The sequence below is a fragment of the Gallus gallus genome, chromosome 5 (genome assembly GCF_016699485.2).
Source record: "Gallus gallus isolate bGalGal1 chromosome 5, bGalGal1.mat.broiler.GRCg7b, whole genome shotgun sequence".
Taxonomy (NCBI): Eukaryota; Metazoa; Chordata; class Aves; order Galliformes; family Phasianidae; genus Gallus; species Gallus gallus.
Genome location: NC_052536.1, coordinates 18,180,746 through 18,205,259, shown reverse-complemented (window position 1 = coordinate 18,205,259; position 24,514 = coordinate 18,180,746). Strand labels below are relative to the sequence as shown.

The 24,514-nt window shown below is 41.9% G+C and overlaps 1 protein-coding gene across 1 annotated transcript in view; it reads left to right on the top strand.

Moving 5' to 3' along the window:
• Window positions 1–363: 363 nt before the first annotated feature.
• The window catches only part of ABTB2 (ankyrin repeat and BTB domain containing 2), a 128,510-nt gene continuing 104,359 nt past the window's right edge, over window positions 364–24,514 (top strand). The window contains exon 1 of the mRNA XM_040701801.2: window positions 364–1,573. Within this exon, the coding sequence (XP_040557735.1) occupies window positions 709–1,573 (865 nt within the window). The 5' untranslated portion in view covers window positions 364–708. The remainder of the gene's footprint in view (window positions 1,574–24,514) is intronic.

Below are 24,514 nucleotides of genomic sequence, written 5' to 3'. Positions count from 1 at the left end.
CGAAAGGAAAGCGGGGAAACACCGGGAGCCGATTCGGAGAGGGGACGGCGCGGGCGGGAGGCGATCGCCACAAAAGCGGCTTTTTCTCGGGGCTCGGCCGGGGCTGCGCTGCGCGGGCGGCCCCGGGATAGGCACGCGCCGCCCGGCCGAGAGCGGCGCACAGCAGCGCCCGTACTCCCGCAGCCGCGCGCCCGGCTGTCCTCGCGTCCCCTCGGAGCCCCGCCCACCCGCCTGCTTTGCATACTGGCCGCCCAGCTCGGATTTCACTGGCGGAGACGATCCCCGTCGGCGCCGCTGATTGGTGCCTCTCCCCGCAGCTCGTTTGCATGCGGCCGTGCGGGGCGCCCGGCGGAGCCGCGGCGGAGAAGTTGACTCGGAGCCGCCGCAAGTGTCCCGCCGAGCGGCTCGCGCGCAGCCCGCCCTGCCCGCCCGCCTCGCGCCGACCCCGGAGCCTCGCGAGCCGCCCGGTGCTCGGCCGCTCCGTCCGCCGCCAACGGCCGCTCCGGGGCGGAAGATGGCCGAGCGCAGCCGGCCCGCGGCATGGAGGTAGCCGGCTCTCGGCGGAGCCGGCGTGCCGGGGGAGCTCCAGCCCGCTTTGCCGCTGCTCGGCCGGCGGCGGGGCCGGCGGCTCCGGCTCGCTGAGCGCGGGAGGGACCCGCTCCGGCCTCACCTTTCGTGCGCCTCGCGTTTGGCCCGCCCGTCTTTCCTATGGCTGGGATATACAGCTCTACTCTGAAGACCCTGGAGGATCTGACTCTGGACTCTGGTTATGGGGCAGGGGATTCCTGCAGGTCCCTCAGCCTCTCCTCGTCCAAGTCCAACTCCCAAGCCTTCACCTCGTCTCAGCACAGGGGCAACTGGTGGTACTACTCGGGCTCCATGAACAGTCGGAATAACAGCTGGGATACGGTGAACACGGTGCTGCCGGAGGACCCCGAGGTGGCGGATATCTTTTCCAAGTGCCCGAGGCTGCCGGATCTGGAGGAGTACCCTTGGACCGATGAAGACGTCGCCAGAATCCTCCGAAAGGCGAAGGGGGACGGGAGCGGCAGGCCCTTCTCTCACGAGGCCGTCCGGCGGCTCTCCCAGCTGCTGAGGCGCGCTCTGATCCGCGTCTCCAGGGAGGCCCAGCGCCTCAGCGTCATGCACTCCAAGTGCACCCGCTTCGAGGTGCAGAGCGCCGTCAAGCTCATCCAGAGCTGGTCGCTGGCCGAGAGCTGCGTGCTGGCCACCGTCAAGGCGCTCTCCCTCTACAGCATGAGCGCCGGGGACGGGCTGAGGAAGGGCAAATCGGCCAGATGCGGGCTGACCTTTTCGGTGGGGAGGTTCTTCAGGTGGATGGTGGACACCAGGATCTCGGTCAGGATCCACGAATACGCGGCCATCTCCTTGACGGCTTGCATGGAGAACCTGGTAGAAGAGATCAAGGGCAGGGTTCTGGCGAGTCAGAGCCCGGATGGCGGCGGAGGGGAGATCTCGGCTGAAATCCTGGAGGTGGTTATCAACAACGACGCTGAACTCTGGGGAGTGCTGCAGCCCTACGAGCACCTCATCTGTGGGAAAAACGCTAACGGTAAGGTCCAGCCTTTGTGGTTGTCCTTCGTTTCAGCAAATGTCACGTTAAAATAGGCGCTTTCCATGGGCTTGGTTCTTTTTAGGGTGGTTTTTTTTGTTTTGTTTTGCTTTTCATCCGACTTGTGTCCAAATAGCGTTCTGTGCACACATAAAGCAGACGTCTTTACCAGACACCGCTTTCTTCGGGCGTACCAGTTTATACGAGGTGCAGAGGTGGTGGGAAGCCAAGCCCCGCTGACTTAACAGATGTCTCCTGACTTTCTACCAGCTGCTGCTGGGAGTGTTCCTGCTCAAAGTGGCATGTGAGCATGCTGCTTGGCGCTCAGGAGGCCAAACGTACGTTGAGGCGCTCTTCTGAAAAATACAGTTAGTGTTTGGAGCAAAATTTACTTTGGTCTCCCGCCAGTGTGTAATAAGGCACACTGACAGTTTAGCAGTTTTGTCTTAAAGATGCTTTTCCCACATGCAGCCTGGAGAGGGAAAACAACGTTGAGGTCTTTTTTTTTTTTTCCTTTGCGGTGGTGAAATTCAGTTTCTAAACAGAAATGTCTCACTGCATCTCACTTAGACTTGCTTCTAGCTCACCAGAGGTCTGTTATAATTACACTCATGTCATAAACGAGCTTGTGCTTGGCTTGCCAAAATGAGTATGTGGGATGGTGCCTCAGTAATGTGAATAACAGCATTAAGGTATGTTTGTAACTTGTTCAGAAAGCAGTTTTTTTGAACAGTTGAGCAAATAAGCAGACAGAGGAATGTTGGCCTCCTCTTATGAGTCTGGGGAGCAATTTGAAAGGCTTAAGTCTTGTCAGTTCTGTTGAGAACCTGCACTGTTTGTTTTGCATCGTCAGACTGAGGAGCGCCATGTTGTTTTCATGGAAAATTTAGAGAAGCATTTAATTTGGACAAGCAGTCTGTGCACCACACACAGTTTCATGACTTTTGCTGGTACCATTGTTATGATCAGACGTTCCATGCAGAGTATCTTCCTGTTTTAACTGTGTATAAAGCCAAGTGTCTCAATACTCTTCAAAAGGTAATATCATAGCAAGAGACAAGTAAAGGAGCAGATTTTCTGAGGAACAGAGATATGTTGGGTGAATGTTGCTAATGAAATGCTTTGACAGGGAAAGGTTGACTCCCTTGACTTCTGCTCCATGGGTGCATTGACCGCCCACAGTTACCCCGTGTCCAAACAGTAACGTAGTGATTCAGATCCCTGGTGCAGAGGTGCAGTGACTCCTCAGTGCTGCAGCATCAGGTCAGCCTGCTTCGTTCTTACTGCATCAGAGGATGGCTGCTCACAAACCCTGTCTCGTGCGCTCTATCTGCACTCTATCCAGTGATTATATTACTAAATGTATGTGAAATATATACCAAGAGCCTGGGCTGCACTCCTGGTGCTGGTACAAGATGTAACCGTAGCAGACAGACAGACATCTACGTTTTGAACTACAAGTCCTTTGATACAAGTCTATAAAGGTATGGGGATGTCTTGTCTTCTGCCAGAGTGTTTGTCATAATCCTTTGCATGCTGTGAGTATTTGTCACCAGGTACAAAAGTAGGACTCAGTTCTCTCTCTTGTTTGTTGTAAGGTGGAGTAAAATGCTATGGTTCTATAGATGCACTCGAGCTGTTCTGTGTTCAGTGCTCCTGCCTGTTTCTATGTGTAAAAGGAAGTCAGTCCTTTGCAGAGATTTCTTTTTCTTATACTTTTTTTTCCTCCTCCGTAAGAGAGATCTTTCTTGGACAAATGGCAGTGAATGAATGGAAGCTGGTGCTCAATGAAAGCCAGAGTGACTGTGCAGGGAATGCTTATAAATATTCAAAACTGCAAATGGTCAGTTATGATAACGCTTGTGTAGTGCAATACCAAGCAGTCACTGCCCATGGGGGGGTTGGCTTCCTTTCTCTCTTTTGTTGTTCTTGTCTTTCAGATCAATTCTGTCAATAATTGAACGCATTTTTTAAGTCTGAAAATCCAATAAAGTGTGTATGAAGGTACACTGTGATTTCCTGTGACAGTCTGTCACAAGTATTTTACCTGACACAAGTCAATGGATCTTCTAAATGGCTTTCCTTGCAGTTGTAAGGTCACAGTGTGGATGTAAAAAGCTTGAAATAACTTGCTTATTCTTTCTCCCCATAGGAATTGTAAATTACTAGTATTCACATCACTCTCCACAGTGCTCTCAAATGATTTTGTCTTTAATTTAAATCTGAGGTAGATCTAGTGGTAAAATAACTGGATTTATTCCAGAGTAAGGGACAGTCTTCACTGCTTTATTGTCATCTTGGTTTCTTTTTACAGTAAGAACATTTTAATGGAGTCCTTGTAAATTCCAAACTTGGCACGTGTTTGTTGGATTTTGTCTTATAGTACTGAGTTTGATGTTAGAGATAAAAAGCTCTTAGAGGTTAAGTTCCAACTCCAGTCAAGCTTTACAGTCTCTGTATGAAATCCTTGGCAATGTACTGCGCAGAAGATTGCGCTGGATTATCATAATGGACCTTTATGGCATTAAGATCTATCGAATACGGTTTTCATTATTAGATCAGGATAGCATGCTTCCTTGGAGTCTAAGAAACAGTAAGTGAATACATGAATCTTTCTAAGTTCTTGAGAGACTGGTATTTAGACCTGTTCTCCTTCTGCAACTAATCTCCCATCAAATCAAGTAGTCCAGTAGATATTCTTATGGCTTTGGAGGCTGAAAGTTTAGTGTTTATTATAACAAACATTTTCATTAACACCTGGTGTGTGAAGAGTGAAGCTTAAAGCTCTCTAGATGCTTAAGGGGGATTTCAGTTTTATTTTTAAATAAACAAACCATAGATTACTGTTTATTTGTTTTACCTTCTCTGTGAAGCTGTTCTTTAATCAACAATCCGTAGCGTCTCTGAGGTAGTTTCTGCTGTTTACTTGTGTTCTGTCTTGGAAGGAGGAATGCCACCTGAGCTTGTGGGGCTCTGTGGAGCTCCCTGGGTATGCTAACACCCTAAAGGCTAAGTGCTCTTGGAGTCTCGGTGGGATGTTGCAAAATAATGCAGTGGAAGTTGGAAGGAAAATGAAACATCTTTAAAGGCAACAAAAATGATAAGCAGCTGCTGAACAACATAGTAACTGGAATGTTTTTTGTTGGTTCTTTTCTTTTTTTCCAAGTCTCAGAACTTGGCATATGTGTTTCTTTTTCCATTTTAAATTAGGTGGAGATGTATGATATCCCTTGGATTGATAAAGCACAAGTAGAGAATGCATCCAGTAGTTTCACAGGGAATTTTACACATTCTAACTTGGAATATTAGAGTCAGCTCATTTAAAATATTTGCTGGGAGACAAGGGGAAATACGAACTGACCTTGGAAATGTGATTCTTCTACATGATTTGACTGATGTGTAATTTGTTAGAATCCAAACTGTCAATGCTTCAGATATGTTTTGATATTACTGCGCTATTAACAACAGCGCTTACGTTGTACTGAAGTCTCTGGTTATTGCTGAACACTCCCGCGGCAGCCAATACACCTGCTGTGCTCTTTTATGCATCAGCACATCCTGATGTTCTGTAGATGTAAGTGTTGACAGATGTTGCTGCAAAAAGAAAAAAGAAAAAAGAATTTAACTCAGTAGTGCTGTTTTTCACACACCTCTTAGCTGAAACACTTCAAGGTCTCTGTGGATGAACTAATCAACAAATTAGCATGTTAATTGTTTAGGCAATGAGCAGTAAAACAGTTAAAAACAAGAGTCTGAAATAAACTCTAGCTGTGTCTTAAGACATTTTTCTTTCAAAAGGCATTTTTCTTAGAAAATGGTTAGGGTGAAGGGGAAATACTACCCTTCTTCACCAGAGAATAACTGACTTGATAGAGTTATTCCACAGATGAGTTTTTCACTCTGTGATACTCAACACCACAGGACTGTCTACCAAGTATTAAGAATGGATATTGGGTTTAGTCTCATTTACTAACCTGATTTTCTTATATATATCTCACTGTGCTTATATAGGTTAAAATTTAGTGCTGATTTTGACATTGAGGATTTTTTTTCTTTAGAGCAATGCAATTCTTAAAAACTATTTTCATAGTTATTTAGCTGGTGTGAAATAAGTTTTATTTCAGTGTAGTCTTGGTACTGTACTGAGATCCAGCACTGAAAGAATAAATTTGTGGCTTCCCAGTAAATGTTCTTTTGTTATCTGAACTGAACAAACCGGTGTGCTCATAAAGAGCCTCATCAATTTTAATAAGCTATCAGCTTCACAAGTACTGAGCAAAGCTGCATGCTGGAAGGGGGTTATTTTGGAAAAGAGAGCTGCAACTGCCATCAGTAAGCTAGGCTGAGAAGAAATAAAGCTGTACCTCAGCTTGTGCTCAAATCATTTAAAATAAATAAACCACCACATCTGCCTTCTGTGTCATATCAGGGTCTAACAGAAATGCATACGTCTTAAGCAGTGGTTTGAAGCCCCTTGGTTATAGCTGTGAATCACGCAGCTGTGTCTAATCTCTGCCCTGGCCTCCCCTAATACCTGATCAGCTTGCTTGGTAGAGGTGGGACAGGATTTCATTTGCACCTGCTGGCAAACTAAGTCATCTTCTGTTAACACTGCAGTGGGTGAAAGCTTCCTATGGGTTGAGGAACCTCTCCAGCTGTTGCTAATATGAATAAATGTCTTTGGGCTGGAATGCTTTTGGATCATGCTTCCCTCTTACTGTGTGGGGCCAGGCTCAGGTACATTGATGAAAGAGTGGATAAAAGGCCCTCCATCCCTCCACTAAAGTGCAGAGGAAGGTGTCCTTTGACTTCCTGGGTGTCTGGCAGCCTCATCAGCGCATTGGCTGAAAATCCAGAAGCTTAGAGGAAGGTCCTAAGTGGTAGGATGAGAGGAAATGGTCTCAAGGTGCACCAGGGGAGGTTCAGATTGTTACCAGGAATATTTTGTTCACAAGAGGGTGATCAAGCATTGGAACAGCTGCCCAAGGAAGTGGTGGAGTCTTGGCAACTGGAGGTATTTGAGGCATGGATGTGGCACTAAGGGACATGCTTTAGTGATGGGACTTGGTTGGTCAGGCCGATGGTTGGACTTGGTGACCTTGAGGGTCTTTTCCAACTTTGCTGATGCTGTGATTTAAAAATGACTGCTGATTTTTCAGCCTATATACAGCACAACTGATGCACTGGCCTCACTATGCAACTTATGTTCATTGGGTCAGGTTGAGTGCGTTGTGCTCTACTCGTATATATTTCTTACTAGGTTTCCTAGGTAGGAAGGTGTTAGACCTTCGTGCATGTTTCCATGGCAAATGAGATGGCTGTAGCTATGACCTTGTTTGAACCACAGCTTCATTCACCTCTGTACAAACATACTTCAGCGTATCTTGTGTGCTTCTACTCCTACATGTTCAAGAACCTGGATTTGTATCTTCAAACCCACAGGGACAAATTCTCTGAGCCTAAAGTTAGTGCTTGTATATACATGCTCATGTCTGCTATAAATGCAAACCACTAGATATACAATTAAAAATACAAACATCTGCAGATATGAATCTTATGTTAAGAGGGAGATCAAGTAAAGCTAAAATACCTATTACTTCCTTCTTTATAGTGGGTTTATATGTATGTATTTTTCAGGTAGTAAAACAAACAGCATAGTAATGCTGGCTTAAATTATTATTTCAAATGCTGATATTGCACAATGGCAATAAAATTTGGATCCTTTCAGTTCATTTGGTTGCAGATCAAGCAGTGAAACCCCCTCAGTATGTAACTGCTATCTACAGATGCTGATATTTGGATTTCAAGAGAAATCAATGTTGGTGGCAACTTATTCCTGTGAAACTGAGGAGCTCAGTCTGTGCAGAAGGAACTTCTGGAGTAAAAGAAAATAATATCTGTAAGGTGTTTAAGTTCATAAAGCCTTGTGTTATATGAAATGTAAAAAGTGAAGTACTGAAAATACTTGCATGCAATAGACCGAGTAGAATTCACTTATGCAATTACCGACTTGCAGAGGGACACATGCTTAGGACTGAAGTATCTAAGTTACTTCTGAAGGAAAGGAGGCTCAAAAAGCACTCGCGCTTGGAAACTTCAACCAAAGAAGGTTGAACTAAAAGTGAATTCATGTTTAAAGATACTTACGGCAGTGTAAGAAAATGGAAAAACAAGGCTGAAGGTATTATATGCTTCGCTATGGTATCCTTAATACAAAATACAAAGTCAGTAGGTGTTTATCTTGACCAACTATCTTGAGCCAGTGGAACTTAAAAGAAGATTCTAAATTAAAAACAAACAAAAACCAAAAAAAACCTAAAAACTCTGTAGCTACTCAGAAGTGCCCAGCAAATTCCTCAGCAATCTGTACTCCCTTGAATGTTTGGAAACAAGCTCTTATTTAGTAAATGTTAAGCTTTTCAAGTTAATATGTGTGGTCAGTGTTTATAAACATCTTCACACCCTTACAAGCTGAGAAGTCCTGCTTTGTAGTCTTACACTCTGGACAGCGAGTGAAAACTAACTTGTGTAGTAAGTTTTACTCCACCAGTAGGCACCATGAGAAAATGTCTGTTTACATTGAACTCTTAAGATGCGGGCTGATAAACAATCAATTATTTCTTAGGCTCCTGTTTTAATGGGATTGATTTCCACATTGTTTTGAACATGTAAGTGCCTAACACTTGACATCTGCTTAAATCTAAGCAGGTTTGTGATAGTAGTAAAACCAGGACTGTGGTGACTTCATGATTTCTTAATTTATTTGTTGTGACTCTGATTGCTTCCCTTAGAGAACATGGGCTTAAAGAAATACTACTGCTAGACATAGCTAGGAACATCAGTGTCGATTTAAGGACAAATCTGTGTATTTGTGAGTGAGGAAAGCCTTTTAAATGAAGTCTTGATGACAGTTCAGGCCTTATCAAGGGAAAGCAACAATAGAGGAGAAGATGCACAAATGCTGATAGACGAAGTTAAGATTTGTTCCTTCTACCCAAACACATCCAGACTTGCCTTCTGACTTAGGTCACATGTAAAGCTGGGGTTGTAATCTCATCCTAGTACTTAGGATGTCTTTGGCTTCAGTAGGTATGATTTGTTATGGTTGGCATGTTGAGTGAGGAGAGCTCAGCACTGGGACTGGCCAGCTATGGGCAAGGCATGGCTGAGTCTCTAATTAAAGTGTCTGCCTGTGTTATACCTGCCTGTGGCCTGCTAGGCTTGTTGCAGCTTTTGTGGGCATGGAGTATGTGCAATTGAATTAATAGTTTGAAAATAGCTTTTGAGGGAAGGATGTGCTGTAACTGCTGTCATTTTCATGACTGGAAACCAAGGCTCAGTCTTTTAAATACAAGTTAAATGGGATTGCAAACTAGTAAGTCCTTCTCTATTAAAACCTACTTGCTTATGTGTTATACGCAGATGAAAGTGATTTAGAATTGTTAACTTCCTACTCATTTGCTCAAAACCTATTACTTATGTGATTTCCAGAGCTGTAGTCTGGCCGATAATTTTTGTGGTGGTCCTCTAGGAGGCAGTTGCTTGGAATTGATCTTTATTATGGTCTTATCTCTGAAGTAGATGCTCAGTGAAGCCCAGATTGTGGGCTGTAATCCATGAGAATAATTAACTTGGGTCATATGAATTGTTGTGAATGTATTTAATTTTCTATAGAATAAACAAAAACTGCCTGATGTTGTGTATGCATTTAATTCAGATAACCCAGATTAGTTGCAAGCCAGAGCACCTGTAGGTCTTGTACTTGTTGTCCTGTTATTGTGCCTGAACCATTTCTTTTTTAAAAATGGTTTGCTGTTCACCAGGCTACTTAACCTGCTTGGTGCCTCAGTTCACATCACCACCTTCTGGAGCATGCCCTGTGGTTTCGTTCATTCACTTGTGCAAAGAGCTTTCAGAAATGATAGGGTCAGTAAATGGGAGAACATCTTCTTAATCATCTTAGGTTGGTGTACCTCACTCATATTCCATATGAAGCTTTCCCTCTGTGCAAACTGTGCTGTCTTCCACTGAGAAGATGCATCTTGGCTACTGACAGATGTTCTGCTGGGTGTGTGGAAGTGAAATTGAAGCCTGAGCATTGCTTTTATGGAATTTTGTTTTGTTTGTTTTTAAGGGAGAGCTTAGAAAACAAAGCTAAAGCTGATACTTTTTTGTAACATGGCAATCTGTCAGAAGACTGATTTCTCTCTCCCATTGCAGAAATGAAGAATTCTCAATGTAAACAAAACAAGAAAGAGAAACTGTGTAAAAACATGCTTAAGTAATTGCTGTAGCTCTCCTGTAGCGAGACCAAAATGCTTGTGATGGTTAAGGGTATCTATGATGAGCTGAAGACTAAGAACTGGAGCCAAATAAACATTTCAGACGAGCTTTTCAGTTCCTGCATGTAGACTTATAACAACTGGTGAATTTGCTAGGGGGTTATGTAAGATCAAAGTAAATATTGTTTATGATATTACAGGGATGAGAGGGAAGAAACACCCTGAAAGAAATAATCCGCTTGTCCTTTTCTGTAGTGCTGATAATCTTGCAGTCCACGTTGGATGCTTTTATCACTTTCATTTCTAGCCCAATTTACAGACTTCTGACTGAGACCTGAAGAATAAAAAAGAAAATATGACTGTATGTTTATGCTGGAACTTCTTATACATTAAAAAGCTAAACATACGGAGACTTAATTATTATTTTCTTGGCCCTGTATAGCTCTGGATTTATTTTATTTCTTAATTCCAAAATGACAGTGAATTGATTTTCCTCTAGTATTTACATTTTACTGCCGTTCAGAAAAGCACATCACTCTTTCAGCTCAAGGTCAAGAGTTGAGTGTTGGCAAATTGCTGAAGCAGGGAAGTGGGCCAGTTTAGCCTCTTATTCTTTCTTCAAAGGTTGTTTTTTTTTTTTTTTGGGGGGGGGGGGGGGGGGGGGGAGGTTGCTGCTTCTTGTTTTAATAGAATTTATGGATTTATTATAAATATATATATATTATTTGCTTTAATTAAATGGCTAGCTAATACAACATACAGTACAGACTGATGACAAAACTAGTAGATGAAAGAAAAAATTCCCAAAAGACAACACTTGTCTAGTTGCTTTGGGACAGTTCACTCATCTTTTAACTTCGATTCTGTTTGAGTAAGCCACTGACAGTCCTACAGTCTCTTTTAACCTCTCTCTTCCACTTGAAATAGTGCACCACTCAGCCACCCCTTATGGCTGGGGAAGCAGTGTGCTTTTGTAGCTTGTGAGGAACAGGGGTGTGAGGGCATGTGTCTGCCCTAGGTTTATCTAAGTGCAGGAAGGCAGAGAGCATCTGTTTGCATACATTGGAGTGCTGTATTTGAGGGTGTCCTTTTGTCACCTGTGAGTCTGATTCTTGCTGAAATGAATGTGGAACCCCTTACTGCCTTCTGAAAATGTCCCAGCCTGGGTAACTGTCTCTTGAAGCTAAGAGGGAGCCTTGCCTGTACAATGTATACTGCTGTAGTAGGAGCAGGGGAAGTATCTGGAATACAAGGAGAGTATTTTGTTTGTTTCCTTCTCTCAAGCTTTTTTTTGAAAAGCTAGAGAGGAGTGCTTGGCCTTTTCAGGTTTCTCAGAGGATTTTTTGGTTGTAAAGATGGGGAAATGATTTCAAGCTCCATTGGCTTCTCATCCCTTTTTAATTCTTCAGTATTTGTCAAAGAAACCTTAGGAGGAGATCAATAGGAGCATACCAAATGCCTTGGATTTACATGCGTTTTTGTCACAGATAATATTTTGGAGTGTTTTATTGTATGCTGAGATTGGGAAGAATCGTTAATGCAATCCGTGAGAAACATTACTGTTGCACACCATAAATTTGTCCTCAGAAATACTCATCTGCTTATGCATCACAAGCGGTTGAGAGGTTTCCTTTCTTCCTTCATTTTTTTTGTTTTAACAATTTCCTGAGTTAATACCACAGATCTAAGCAAAATATTGAGGATATATAGTAACACAAGAGATCCTATATAACAAAATTTATTTCCTTTTTGGGGGTGGATGTAATGTCTGGTTAATTGCATACTGAATTTCTGCTCTTCAATTCTGAATGTTATCTTTCCTCTCAACGTGCATGCTCTGTTCTTGTGCTGAGCTTAGACTAAACACAACTGCCAGGATAAGGATCATAAAAATCTCTCCAGATTTGAACTCGTACAGCTTTGTTATGATTTTAGTATGGATCCCTAGTACTTGTAAGTTGTTATTCCAGATTTATAAGGTGTCTTTGGATGCTTTCACTAAAGTGATTGTTTAATTTAGAGTAGGAGGAAGAAGATGGAAAGCTATAATAGTAAGCAACCAAGTCATATTAAAAACAACTAATAAAGATAAACCATTTCCTTCTATTATCAATATATGAAGACATCTAAAGCTTGTCTATGGGTTTATGGATTTTCTTCCAAGAACTGTCATGCAAAGTTCCTTTATGTTTTGACAGTACATGTAGAAGTTTTGGCTTCAGTGAGTATTACTTTATCAGTTTTGTCTAAACTGATGTGGTGCTTGAGGGTGATGACAGTAAGACCAGCAAGTAGGAAAACTGACAGAATTGTTCACAAGGAGCTGCTACTGAAAGCAAGCTCAGAGTGTCTGAGAAGTACCGTTTACCTTAAAGTTTAATTTTGACAGAGAGAAAGGAATTGTTTCCATCAGCTTTAATGGGCCTTTGATCAGTATCCAGAGTAGCAAGTACTGCCCCTTTTCTCCCGATTATTACTGGGGTTTTTCTTCTTTTGGGGTAGTACATCTGCCGTTAGGGGTTAGTTAGTTCAAGCATTTAGTGTGGATAAAGTTAACCTGGTTCCCTGCACGAATACAGGTTTTCAAACGTACTCATAAATCTCCTGTCAGCATACGTAATTGCACTTATGACTATAACTACATTGTGACATACTGAAATGTTTGTTTCCTGCACTGCGTGTGCATGTGTAGAAGGAAGAAGGAAGGATGGTTGATTTGGTTGCTGTTCTGTGATTGCTCGGTGCAGATACTGCAAGGGATGTGTCTGACTTCTACTGAGGAGAAACAGGCGTTTGGGAAGATGCTGAGGACCTTGCATTTTCTCCCAGAACATAGTTTTGTGAATCTCTTAGTTCCGAATAATGATTACATCTCTAGTGGTGTAAGTAGAAGGCAAAGGCAAGAAGTCAAGCAAATGGGTAAGAGCTGAGAACTAGGCTTGACGGAATCATACAGAATAAAAGCTGGATCACAGTACTACGTTTGTTTACCAGTGCTGTGAGACCAGAGACTTTCATTATGGAATATGGCAGTGGCTCATCAGTTTTAGTCTGTGATTCATTATAGTGGCAAAGGTATAATTTTACTCATCAGAAAAGAGTAGATTGTTTCCTAAGCATTTGCCTGGGATCTTCCCCTGAAATCACTTGGATAGAGGCCACCTGTCTGCCTGAAGTAGTTTTGTTTCAGTACTTTGCATCAAAAGCTGCTGGGCTTTACACCTCAAAGTGGGAGAAGCTTTGATTGTCGTCATGAGTAGTACTTCCTTCTGTGCTAGGGGCCGGCAGGATTTAAAGCATCTACATGCTGCTGTGGTTCTGTAGATTCACCAGTGAGCAGGTGACTCCAACCGTGCGTGTTTTTCTAATATTACTCCTTGAAAAACGTGTGTGGTTTTCCATACACCCCCCCAAGTTCTGTCAGGGCAGGGCAATACAGAGTCTTTTATGAAAGCCACTCAAGGAAGATTCATGCTGACACTAGATTTCCTGCTGGAAAGCAGCTCCAGAGTTGTTTCTGGCACCTTTTCCGTGTGTATATAATCTTGGCTCTCAAAGTTTTGTTGCTGATATGAAATTGCAGTTTTCGTCACAGCTTATTTTGTGGGGTGATGTATGTGCTGTACGTCAGTAAATGTGGGGAGGGGGCTATTATGCTTTGTTTTTAAATAGTCCCAGTGAGCTGTCACCTGCCGGGATGAAGTGATAAAACCATGAGTTTTCTTATTCCTTGACAGCAGTTCAGAATATCATTTTCCTTTTATAGCATGATGATGTATACGTAAGGCTGTGTGCTTGTGAATTGTGTGGATTTTTTTCCTTATGTGCACTGCAAAAGGCCAGAGCTTCTCTAAGGCAAGCACAGTTTATAAATCAAAATTAATATAACTTATTAGCCGGAAGGTAACCCTTCCCTGTAGCCAAGACTTAGATAACACATATGTTATGGAAGAAGATACTAAATTGGCACGGGGCATTGGGCCTACCACCATCTGCAGAGCCTGTCCTCCAATTTTCTGCTGTTGCCATGGGCTGCAGACTCAGACAGGAAATCATGGTAGGATGGGAAAGAGTCCAAAATATACAGAGCTAGTATAAGGTTTGCAGTTAAAAGAGAGTCAGAGAACAGGCTATCTGTTCTACTGAACAGGCAGGGTAAAGTAAAACCGGCTTGTGTGTGCACGCGCATGTGTACTTTAAATGTCTTTTTATATTTTATATGCTTATTTTTTGAAAGCTTGAATTTTTTCCATGTAAAGTAATGTGTATAATTTCAAATGATCCATTTACATATGAGGGGCCTGATTTAACCAGCAGTTAATTGGCCACGTTGGCCTGACAGAAGAGTAAAGCAGTGGAGAATCAGGCCTCCAAAGTATATGAAGTAACCACAGGGGCTTGTCTCTGCATGTCAAAGAAAAGAACGGTCCCCCACCACTGCTTCCTCTCTGCACACAGTCTGTGAAGACACACAGAGGGTATTAGCTTAGCAGAGCTGAATCTCTCTCTGACGCTGTCTGTCTTACAATGGACTCCCCAGGAAGCCCAGAGAGGCTTGTTGCCTCATCTGGTGTTTGCACAAATGTTTGTCCTCAGCCTTAATGTTGGGAACTGGTGCAGAGTGTGCAGAAATAATCCTGTGTGTGAATTCTGCCAGGGATCCTGCTCACCCACAGTTGCAGTTGGGTATTTGGACTCACCAAGGGCCAAACGTAATGGAGTAAGCTCAGAACTCTGTTTTCATTGTAGATCAGGATCCGTGTGACAACATGGACAAGAAGTAGCACTGAGCATCCCAGTAGACTCCAAATCTTATGAAAGTGAATGAGCAGCTCTGAATTTGAAACTTGAAATTCAGAGCTGCTGATTTGCTTCAGCAAGGCTGAGTTTTGTGTTTGCAGCTTTCTGCAGAAAAAGCTGATAGTGAGTTTTGTTATCATTTTTTGGGGAAAGACTGATAAATAAGAGTTACTAGAGTCTGAATTGGTCATGAAAGGAGATTCTGGACCTCACTTACAGAAGGAAGTTTAAATTATTTCTTCTAAATATCCTTCCAAATTTGTCTGAGTTAATATAATGTGCAATTGATACGACATTTGTCTTCAGCAGGCCATATGTCTCTGACATCTGAGTGTCATGAATCTTGACTAATTCCAGTTTTGCCTCCTTATAACCCTGAACAGACAGTGGAACAGTTAATAAAAATTCTATGACTATTTCACTGCTGTTTAATGTAGAGGAAAATGAGAGTTCTGATATGTAGTCCTGATGGTCTGCAGTTTCAGATAGTTTCAGATATAGTTTAAATTTTGGCCTGCTAAAATAAAGCAGGATTGATGATAATAGCTGAACTTGGCTGAAGGGAATGCCAAAGAAGGCATCTGGATAGATCATAGTATCAGAGATAGCAGTGTGTTTTCTTTGCAGGTTGAATACTGGGATGACTTGCTTTGGAGAGCATGGTTTTCATATCTGGCATTGAGAAAGTAGGCAGAATAACCTAGAAGTAATTTACTGCACTGATAACAAAGCTGCCAGCGTGCCTGAAGAAGAGAGCACAACTCTTCAACTTGTATTCCCTTAGCAGATGATGGGACCTAATAATTTCTTCATCAGTTTTTAATTTAATCTTTGAAAATAGGATGTTTCTTAACTGAAAAATAACAATAACGCAGAGTGACGTGCTAGTGGTGTGTTCTGGATTGGCAGAATAGAAGCTCAGCAAAGTTGTGATAAAAACGTGAACTAAAACTTCTCAAAGGCCACACACGTTTTGTGATTCTGACAGAAGGGCACGATACAAGGGGCTGGTTCATTCTTCGGGCTCTTTCCAGCAATAGTTTTGCTCTGACTGTAAGAGCTGCTTCCTGCTTGCCTTAGCTGTATATGTGGTCCCTTTTCAGCTTCGGGACAGGAGTATGGTGTGTTCTGCATGTTACAGTGCCAAACATTGCTGGATGCACTAGTGATGCATTTGTGAATGTGTTGATATTTTGTTTGGTTATTTTTTTTTTGTGTGTGTGTATGATATAATCTGGAAAAGACTCACTGACTTTTTTCTTTTTTTTTCAAACTGCAAACTATCTCAGCCAAGCCATCTGCCTGAGCCTTCAGCAGCACATTGTACTGCTGAAAAGCGTTCTAGCGAAGCATCGCAATACTGAAAAGTTTGAGCTGATTCTACATTAAAAGAATTGATCCAAAAAGCTGCTGATGATTTATATGTGAATGCTGCCAAGTATTTCTCTGATGAGAGTACATAACAAAGAAGTGCTCGAGTGATTGAGTAAGGCTGATTTGAACAATCTGTTGTGTATTATAGCTCTCTCTGATATTCCACAATTGTGAGAAGCTACTGTCGCTTGTATTTTCAATCTGTGTTTTGCTTAGGGGGGCAAGATCTTTTGTTCTCATGTCCCTTGAGCCAGCTGGAGGGGAGCGCACAATACTTCTTGCTTAAAAATATTCATGAAGCTGGCCTAGCTTTGTCTGACTTTGTCACCCATAGCGATTTCCACAAGGAGACAGTGAAGTTGTACTTGATATTTGTCCTAGCTAGGGATTGCAAGACAAATTCTGATTTGAATTTTGTGTCCGAGTGTGTATATGAATTAATAATCTGTTCCTTCCTAGCCTGGATACTTTCCTAGATGTTTATGAGGAGATTGCTCGGTGAACATCTGTGAAAATGTATAACATTCATTGTATAGAACTGGTTCATCTGAGGACACGTTTCTGTTATTCAGGGGCAACAGGTTACTTGTTTGTGCCTGCTAAGTGATGAACAGTGTGAGCTTTAAAGGACTCGTGTGGGAGTGATTTCTTTCACCTCTTGTGATTTGCTGTTGGAGAGAAATGAAGCTGTTTATATAAAGCAGCTGCTTTCTTTGGAAGAAAATCAGCATAACGCATTAAGGAACCCATTAATCACTTAGTTTGACCTTCATTTATTATTTAAAATACTTTTTGCATCTATTGTTCAGATCAGAATGCTAGGGATGATAAGAAATACATTATGTATTCAGGTCTGCAGGTTAAGAGCATTAAATTAGGATGCAATTGGTAGCAAACCCAAAAGAAGTTCCTTTTGAAGTGTTGGTTCTCCTTGTACTCACTTGTAGAAGAAGGCTGTATAAATACCTGCAGTAATAGAGCTGCTGTGAGTTCTCATCTTGTTCGAGAGCTGTCATGTATATATTTTTGTCCTGGGATAGCAGCTTCTCTTTGTTCGATCGTTGCCAACACAGAAGCCCTCTCATTCTGTCAAGTATTTCAGTGGAGAAAAAAAAAAAAGAGGAGTAAACTGTATTTTCCCTCTCCTGTCCTCAAAAACCCCTGCTTTCTATTCACAAAAGAGTGTATTCTGTACTTAGACTCCAAGTTTTGCAGGGCAGTGTCTTTCTTATGGCTAGGTCTACTCAGGGAATGCATATAACAAGAGCTTACTACCTTGTAATTATGTTAACTTGTTGCAGAGATTTTTTTTGAATACTGTGGGTAAATGCTAGATGATCAACTATTAAAACACAGATTAGTTTTGAGATGAGGGAAGGAGTCAGTAGGCAATGTTTCAAAAAGATTGAATGGTTTGTTCAGAAACCTGTGCTATGATTGCATAGCACCATAATACAATCTGCTATTCCTGCTAATCAAACTGTAATCATAACCACAGGATCAAGTTTCATTCACCTCCAAAGGAAGGTGCTCAGCATATTCATGTTATTGGGAAGGTACAGTCAGGTATTTGGTGTTGTTAAATACATAGTAGTTTGTGAAGCTGACAGCCTTAATTAGATGTAATAGTAGAAGCATACGGAGTGAACCAGAATGAGATCTCTTGGGGTCTGAATTGTCTATTCTCTTAAAATACTTACGGCTTGTTGCCATTAGTAGATGAGGTTAGGACCAACATGGTAATAATTTTGTTTGAATATTGGCATTGGTGTAGCCGTGCTAATGAGCTGCAGTTTGCTGTCTATTCTACACATCGTGGACTGTACTCTAAGTTGATTTCACATCTAGGATGGCTTCTGTCTGCAGTAGTGGTTGTCTGGGGTCCGCAGTGATGTAGTAGATCAGAGTTTGACCTTACAGCACTGCTTTCCCACAACTGTTGTGCAGCAATAACACAGCTGTCGGTGCATTTTTTTTTCCAACTGGCTGCTTTGGGAGTCATTATTTTTTGGCCTCAACTTCCTAATGCAAGTAATCAGCCACTCTTTGATAACGACACTCAGACAGAGTGGGCTGGGGTGTTGAAGGCATTAAGTGTTGCCTAGGTATGTGTTTCTGCTCCAAATGTTCAGGCTTTTAATGAATATTGGGTTTATTTTTGTGGACACCGAATACTGCAGTTCCTCTCTCTCTTTACCCCATCTCTTTCTCAGCTTATGATGAACTAAGACAAAAGTAGCACTTGGGGAAGGAATAAAGTGTTTCATATTTATATGTTTTGTGGGCTTTTTTCCTTTAATGTCATTGATACATGCTGTTACATCCTGCATCCCCACAGACATCAGAGGGGCTGTGTGAATGAGCAGTTCTTGGCAAGAAAATCTTTTAAGTACCTTTGATTCGTTCATTCAGAAACTACTGTGAGCTTCTGAATTACACCCAAGAAAGAGTAGAAGGAGGAATATAAATGAATATACTGAGAGATGGCAGTTGTGACTGTGCTGCATAACTATTTGGTCACATTAGAATGACTGGAATGCTGATTAGGAGGAACTCCTGCAGGTCATCTAGTCCAACTTCCTACCCAGAGCTGCACTCTTACCAGAAGAAGATCATGTAAGCAGTGGCTTAGTCTTGCTAAACCTTGAAAATGTCCATATGGAAGATTCCACAGTCCCTGAGCAACCAACTCACTTTTTAGAGAAGTTTATTGGAGTCCAGCCTCAGCCTCTCAAGCCTTGGATGGTGGCTGATGCCCCTCAGTGCACTATTTGCCACTCCTGAGAAGAATTTGACTGCCTAATTACTATAGCTACCCTTCTGGTAGCTGTAGGCTGCTTTTAAATCACCTTAGTGTCATCATACCCAGCCTATACAAGCTCAGCTCCTTCATCCTCCCCTAGAGGGCTTTTCTCTCTAGGTCCCTGGCCATCTTCAGGAAGAACCCTCTGCTCATCTCTCTGCAGTTCATCTGCATCCCTCTTGATGCTGTCAGCCTAAACCAGTCATTTACTGAATGTCTCATATAATGTGTTAGTGTCACGTCATCTTTGTTAATTTGGCATGCTGTTGTTTGTACTGGAGGAACACCCAGTAACCCTGGCTGCAGAGCATGCTTGCCCTGACTTGGACGCCAGCCTTTCATTAGGCATCATCCTAGGGCCCAAGAATTTCCAGTGCAGTCAGACAGAAACAAGTGTGGGAGGATGAAGTGTCACATGACATCCTTATGGCAAGGTGAGACTGAGTCTGGGCTGATTGGGTCTATGCCTGCTGCTTACAGCCTCCTCCAGAGCTGGGATGCGACATGTATGGTGCTGCTGAGTTCCTAGGCTTGATGGGCAACAGTGGGCCAAGTTTTGGCTTTGTGCACAGTATGGCAAAAAAAAAAAAACAGGCAGAACTGTCTGTCTGCCTGAGCACAAAATGGAGACAGCGCTTAAGGGAGTCTCCTGAGAGAAATGAAATCATTGCTGAAGTAAGCATACATTTACCATGAGCGGTGTTTCCTGAGATTTCTTGTAGCCTTTCATATAATTGAAACTATTTCTGATATTCAAAATCTAAAGTTTTCTCAGTGGCAGTCAAATCCTGTTAACAGACTCCTTGCAGACTCCTTTACCTCTTTCAACTGAATATGGTTATGTTGTCACTTTATTGCAGCGTATCAGAGAATCGGTATTTTCACTGTCCGGACACTTTCAAGATCAACAGTTTTGAAATCAGGCCATGAGGTCTCCTTGGGCTGAGATCTGGTTTCAGGTGATGATGTCCCTTCCCTTACCTTCCTATCCAACTTAAGAGATAGGCAAAGTGCGTTCTATGCAACTGAAGTACTAAGAAGCAGATAACTTAGTTTCTCTACTTGCTGCTTTATGATGTGGACCATTCATACATCAGAGACTCACTCAGTATTTCTTTAGAAAATGGGCTCCAATATCTGCCATCTTCTCCTTACACCAGTTGCTGACAAAAGCAGGTACTAGTTTGTCTTAACCTTTTGTGATCCTAACAAATAGAATATCACTCACAGAAATGAAGTTGTTATTATATAGATAGGCAGGTGCAGAGAATTATGTCAGTTGAAACAGCAATACTGTGATTGTGCAAGTTACAGTGTACTCATGCCTTTCATTTTCCGTCTTTCCATTGTTTTGTTTCTCAGTTATCAGCTTTTGGAGAGAGAGTGACATGGAGAACTGAACATAGAATCCCATGAGCCGACAATACTGGTTCTGGATGTGGGGATCTCCTCTGAGGCTGACAGTACTGGTGGGGAAAAAAGTACAGACATCTTTTCAACACACTTAAAAACTTGGAAGTGTCAGCAGAGATAATTCTGGCTAACACATTTTGTTTCCCAGTGAGTTACGGACTGCAAACATTGATATAACTGAAGGACTGTTTTTCTCTTGAGGAGTGCAACAAGTTGAGTTTCCAGGTAGCAAGAGGAATCTTGCTCCCTACTTATAAACTCATGCCCATCTTTCTCTAAATGAGGTAAACTCTCTGTGAAATTGCTACTCGGAAATGACCTCACTGAGGTTGTTTGCTCAAGCTCTTGGCAGTTGGTTTTGAATACTGAATGCGGTAGGCAGAGTGCGGCAAAAAACCTCTATAAGCTAGAGAATAAATGAGGTGGTGTTGTCCATCATTCCAAAACATTCATTCCAAACCGTTCTCTAGTTTTTCTCTGCTTTTGATTGAAGAAATGATTAAAATGGTATTTTAATGTTGCATTTATTAGTTGCACCCTACAATCCGAAGGACAAAGAAATGGCTCTGTATAGAACATTAAAATGCTATGAAGTTAACTGTGTTTCAGTATTCTGTATTAACCAAATAATCGTAGTAGGCTACTTAAATACAAACATTAGGGAAAAAAAAAAGTCCTTCACTATTCTAAGTCTGCTGCCAGAAAGCCTTTGAATTTAGGTAATTTCATGAATCCAGAGGTAGAATTTATTTTTCCTTCATCAGCTAAAATAACAATAAAGCTGAACTTGGTGTATTTATTTAACGAAACACAGGATCCCTGCCCTGATGGTTTTAATCAGTTCCCTTGCTATGTGGTAATTAGGGGTTCTCTCCCATGGTTCTGTTTTTACTTAACTCTCAGAATGTGTAGCTGGTTTAAGTTCCCAGAGATGCTTGCAACTAATGTTGTCTCATTTACATACAGATTATCCAGAGGGGACTCTTAAACACACACTCACATTACAGAAACACAGACTTTTTCGTCACTTTCGTATTCAGAGAATAATGTTTTTGAGTAAAATGCTGTCTTTTGTGAGCAGCTAATTTATTCCACTCGGTGGATGTGACCAGCTCTTTCATTTCTTGCTCACAAGGATTCAGAAGCTGGAGAGGGCTGAGAGCCAGGATTGGCTCTTTGGTGTGCCACTGGATGCAGCTTTGCTATTTTAAAAGTACATCCCTGAAATCAGATTCAGACTGTAGATTTTCTATGGAGAAACCCATGTGCAGTATAGGTCAAGAAATGGTCCACCGCTTTCTCTGGCTACCTGCACATCAGTGGGGGAGGTGTTGTGGCAGGCTTCTCATCTTTATGCTAAATAGATAATTCTCTCAAAGTGCCCTGAGAAACATTCATGTGTGTACGGCTGGTGCTGTTTGCTCCTGGCAGTTATGGAGTCACTGAGGAGACCTGAGGAGGTAGAACAAATACATACAGTTTCAGGCTTGCTAAAACTGTTTCCTTGCATAGTATGTAATGCTAAAATAGTAGGTGGTAGTTTGGTCCAATATAAAAGTTTTATTGGTATAAGTTCGGGCTTGCCACATTACTTGGGAAGCCACTACTGAGTTTTCAAGTCATCTGAAGTGTGTGCTTGTAAAAGGTTTATAAAGCAATACAACATCATGCAGTCTCCCTGAATGACTAGTCATCTGTGTCCTGGGATTGAGCTAGTGGAATGTTTGTGATTTGAGTCTCAGTTGCTGGCTTATACAGGTATATTGCTCATAAAACCAGATGGAGTAAGCTTTTCCCAGTCTTTCCAGACTTCAGCAAAGAGATTACAGAGAAACCACCTTTGTATTGTGCTGAAACCTACTAATTAAACATTTATTATTGCAGAACCGAGACTTGGTGCTAATTCCTATCCCCCGACTAGCATTAAGGCTTAGAGGGAACTTATCAGAGTTTACACAGCGCGTTGTGTGCTTTACACTTCTGTGGAGTCAGGAGCATGTCTCACTGTGGGCATCTGGTGCCTCTTTCCTTTCCATTGAGCAGAAATACCAGACTGCCTTCCACAAAACATGGCCACTGAAGTGATGAAGCTGAGATTGTGTAGGGCTTGAGTGTAACCATTTGAACTCTTGGGTTATGAGGAAAAATTATTTGATTGTGCCCTGTGCACGTGTCAGAATAAATTAATCTGAGAGATGTAAACATTTTGGTTGCAAACAAACGCAAGTCTTAGAATACAGTGAATTTAGGTCAGGACAGAAGGTAGCTAGCCTGTGTAACTGGCATGTGAGAACTGCTTTCCAAAATGTGAGCGTGTGCTCAAATGGCTTTAGAAGTCTCTGAAACCAACCATGGGATGATTGGTAGTATTTGGTTTTGCTGTTCTTTAGGAATATTGGTAAACGTGCAAATGCTATCATTATAGAAAGACAGTCTTAGGACAAAGGTATGTAATGTTTGGAGGTTAATGTTTGTAGTGGGGTCCCTTATTTATTTGTCTGAGAAGCTATTTAGTTTGCTATTTAAATGAGTATCTTTCCAGGCTTTTCCCCCCACTTCTTTGATCTGTCTTGGCACGTTTTTATTCTCTTGTCATTTTTTTCTTTGCAGCTCAGCAGTTCTTAAGCATAACTACTTGCAAACTTCAATACCTGTTTTAGCTCTGACTTTGAAAATGAGGGGTTTCCTCTTGACATTTTTACCATAAAGAGCAAACTTAAGAATTCTGTGGTAGAAAAAAAACATACAAATATACACACACACACACACACACACACACATATATATATAAAAATGGGAGAGCTTATTACAGTGTCTTGTAGGAAACCTGCTTAACTGGTACCAATAACAATCTACTAACAGCAGCTTAACTTTAAACCTGTGCTTACTGTAGACACATACAAAACAAACAAACAAACAAAAAACCAAAAAAAAAAAAAAAAGCCAAAAAGCCCTGAATGCATACACATATAACAAATTCAGTTTTCTTTAGTAAATAAAATATGGATATGATGTTCTTTTAAAAATGTTTTGTTCTTGAAGAGCTGATTTGTGAATATAGACTGTAGTTTGGAAACCCACAACAAGCTGCAGATTTGGAGGGGGGGAAAAAAGCTCAGATTTCTTCTCTGCCTTCATGCTCCTCAGTGGAAAAAGAGGAATGAGTGAGAATGAGAATTATTACAAGCAAAGAGTAAGCAACCACCCGCTGGAAGGATTTGCTGTGTAGCACTGTACTGTGCTCTCTGTAGTGATTTCTGTAGTAGCATTCCACGAAGAGCGCAGAACTGAGGGAGAGGACATGAATTGTTTCTTGCTTTACAAAGTAAAGGATCAGGTATCATTCCCACTTTTCTTTTGTTTGAGTGGCCAGTTGGTCATTGGAATCAGAATATTTGCAGATCTCTCCAGGCTTGGCCACATTGTTTCTATGCCAGTGTGTATGGAAGGCTGTGTGTGGTAAAAAATTTGTATGGGTTACAGTCAAGACGTGAAACTGTGGGAACTGTATTCCCTGGTAGGGCTGTGTTATTGGAGAAATGAGATAGAAAGTAGATCTGTCTGAGAGGCTGATAGAAGCTTATTAAAAGGGAAGTGAAAGTAAGATCACTTAATGGGATAGCTCTGGTTGGTGTTAGCATTTTTTCTGGAGAGGCTTGACTTCATTTGGGTATTGTGGCTAATAGCACAGCATCATGCCTATTTTATTGACGTGGCCCAGAAGGTTTCCAAGACTACCTTTCAAGTCAGCGTTAGAGCTGGGATTGAATTCTGGATGTCCTGCCTGTTTTTAAAAGTTTTGAGCTTTTGTGCTGAGTTCATCACTGCCCAGCTGTAGTCGTGCAATTACAGAGTGTAAGATGCACTTGGCACAGCACCAGTTGGCACTGGGTTTCTTCAGCAATGGAGTGAACTTTGGGCCTTCAAAGATACTGCAAGACTTCATAGAAGTTTAAAATTGTTGATGTTTGGAATACCTTCCACAAGTTCCTTTAAGTGCTGGTTTATTTGCTTGCTTTTTCTCTAGGCTTGTGGGTTGGGACAGTTAACTCAGGGAGCAGTGAAAATGCTAGCAGCCAGTAGAATTTACGTTCTACTCAGCAGTGGCATTTTGTCAGAAATGAATTCTGTGCATCATGATGAAATGTTTTGAGGAATAATTCTCACTGTGCTGTCACCCACATTTGAGTAATATTCCCATGCTGCAGGAAGGCAAACCACTGTGCGTACTCATTACAGAAACTTGTTTGTGCAGCTCACCATAGATCG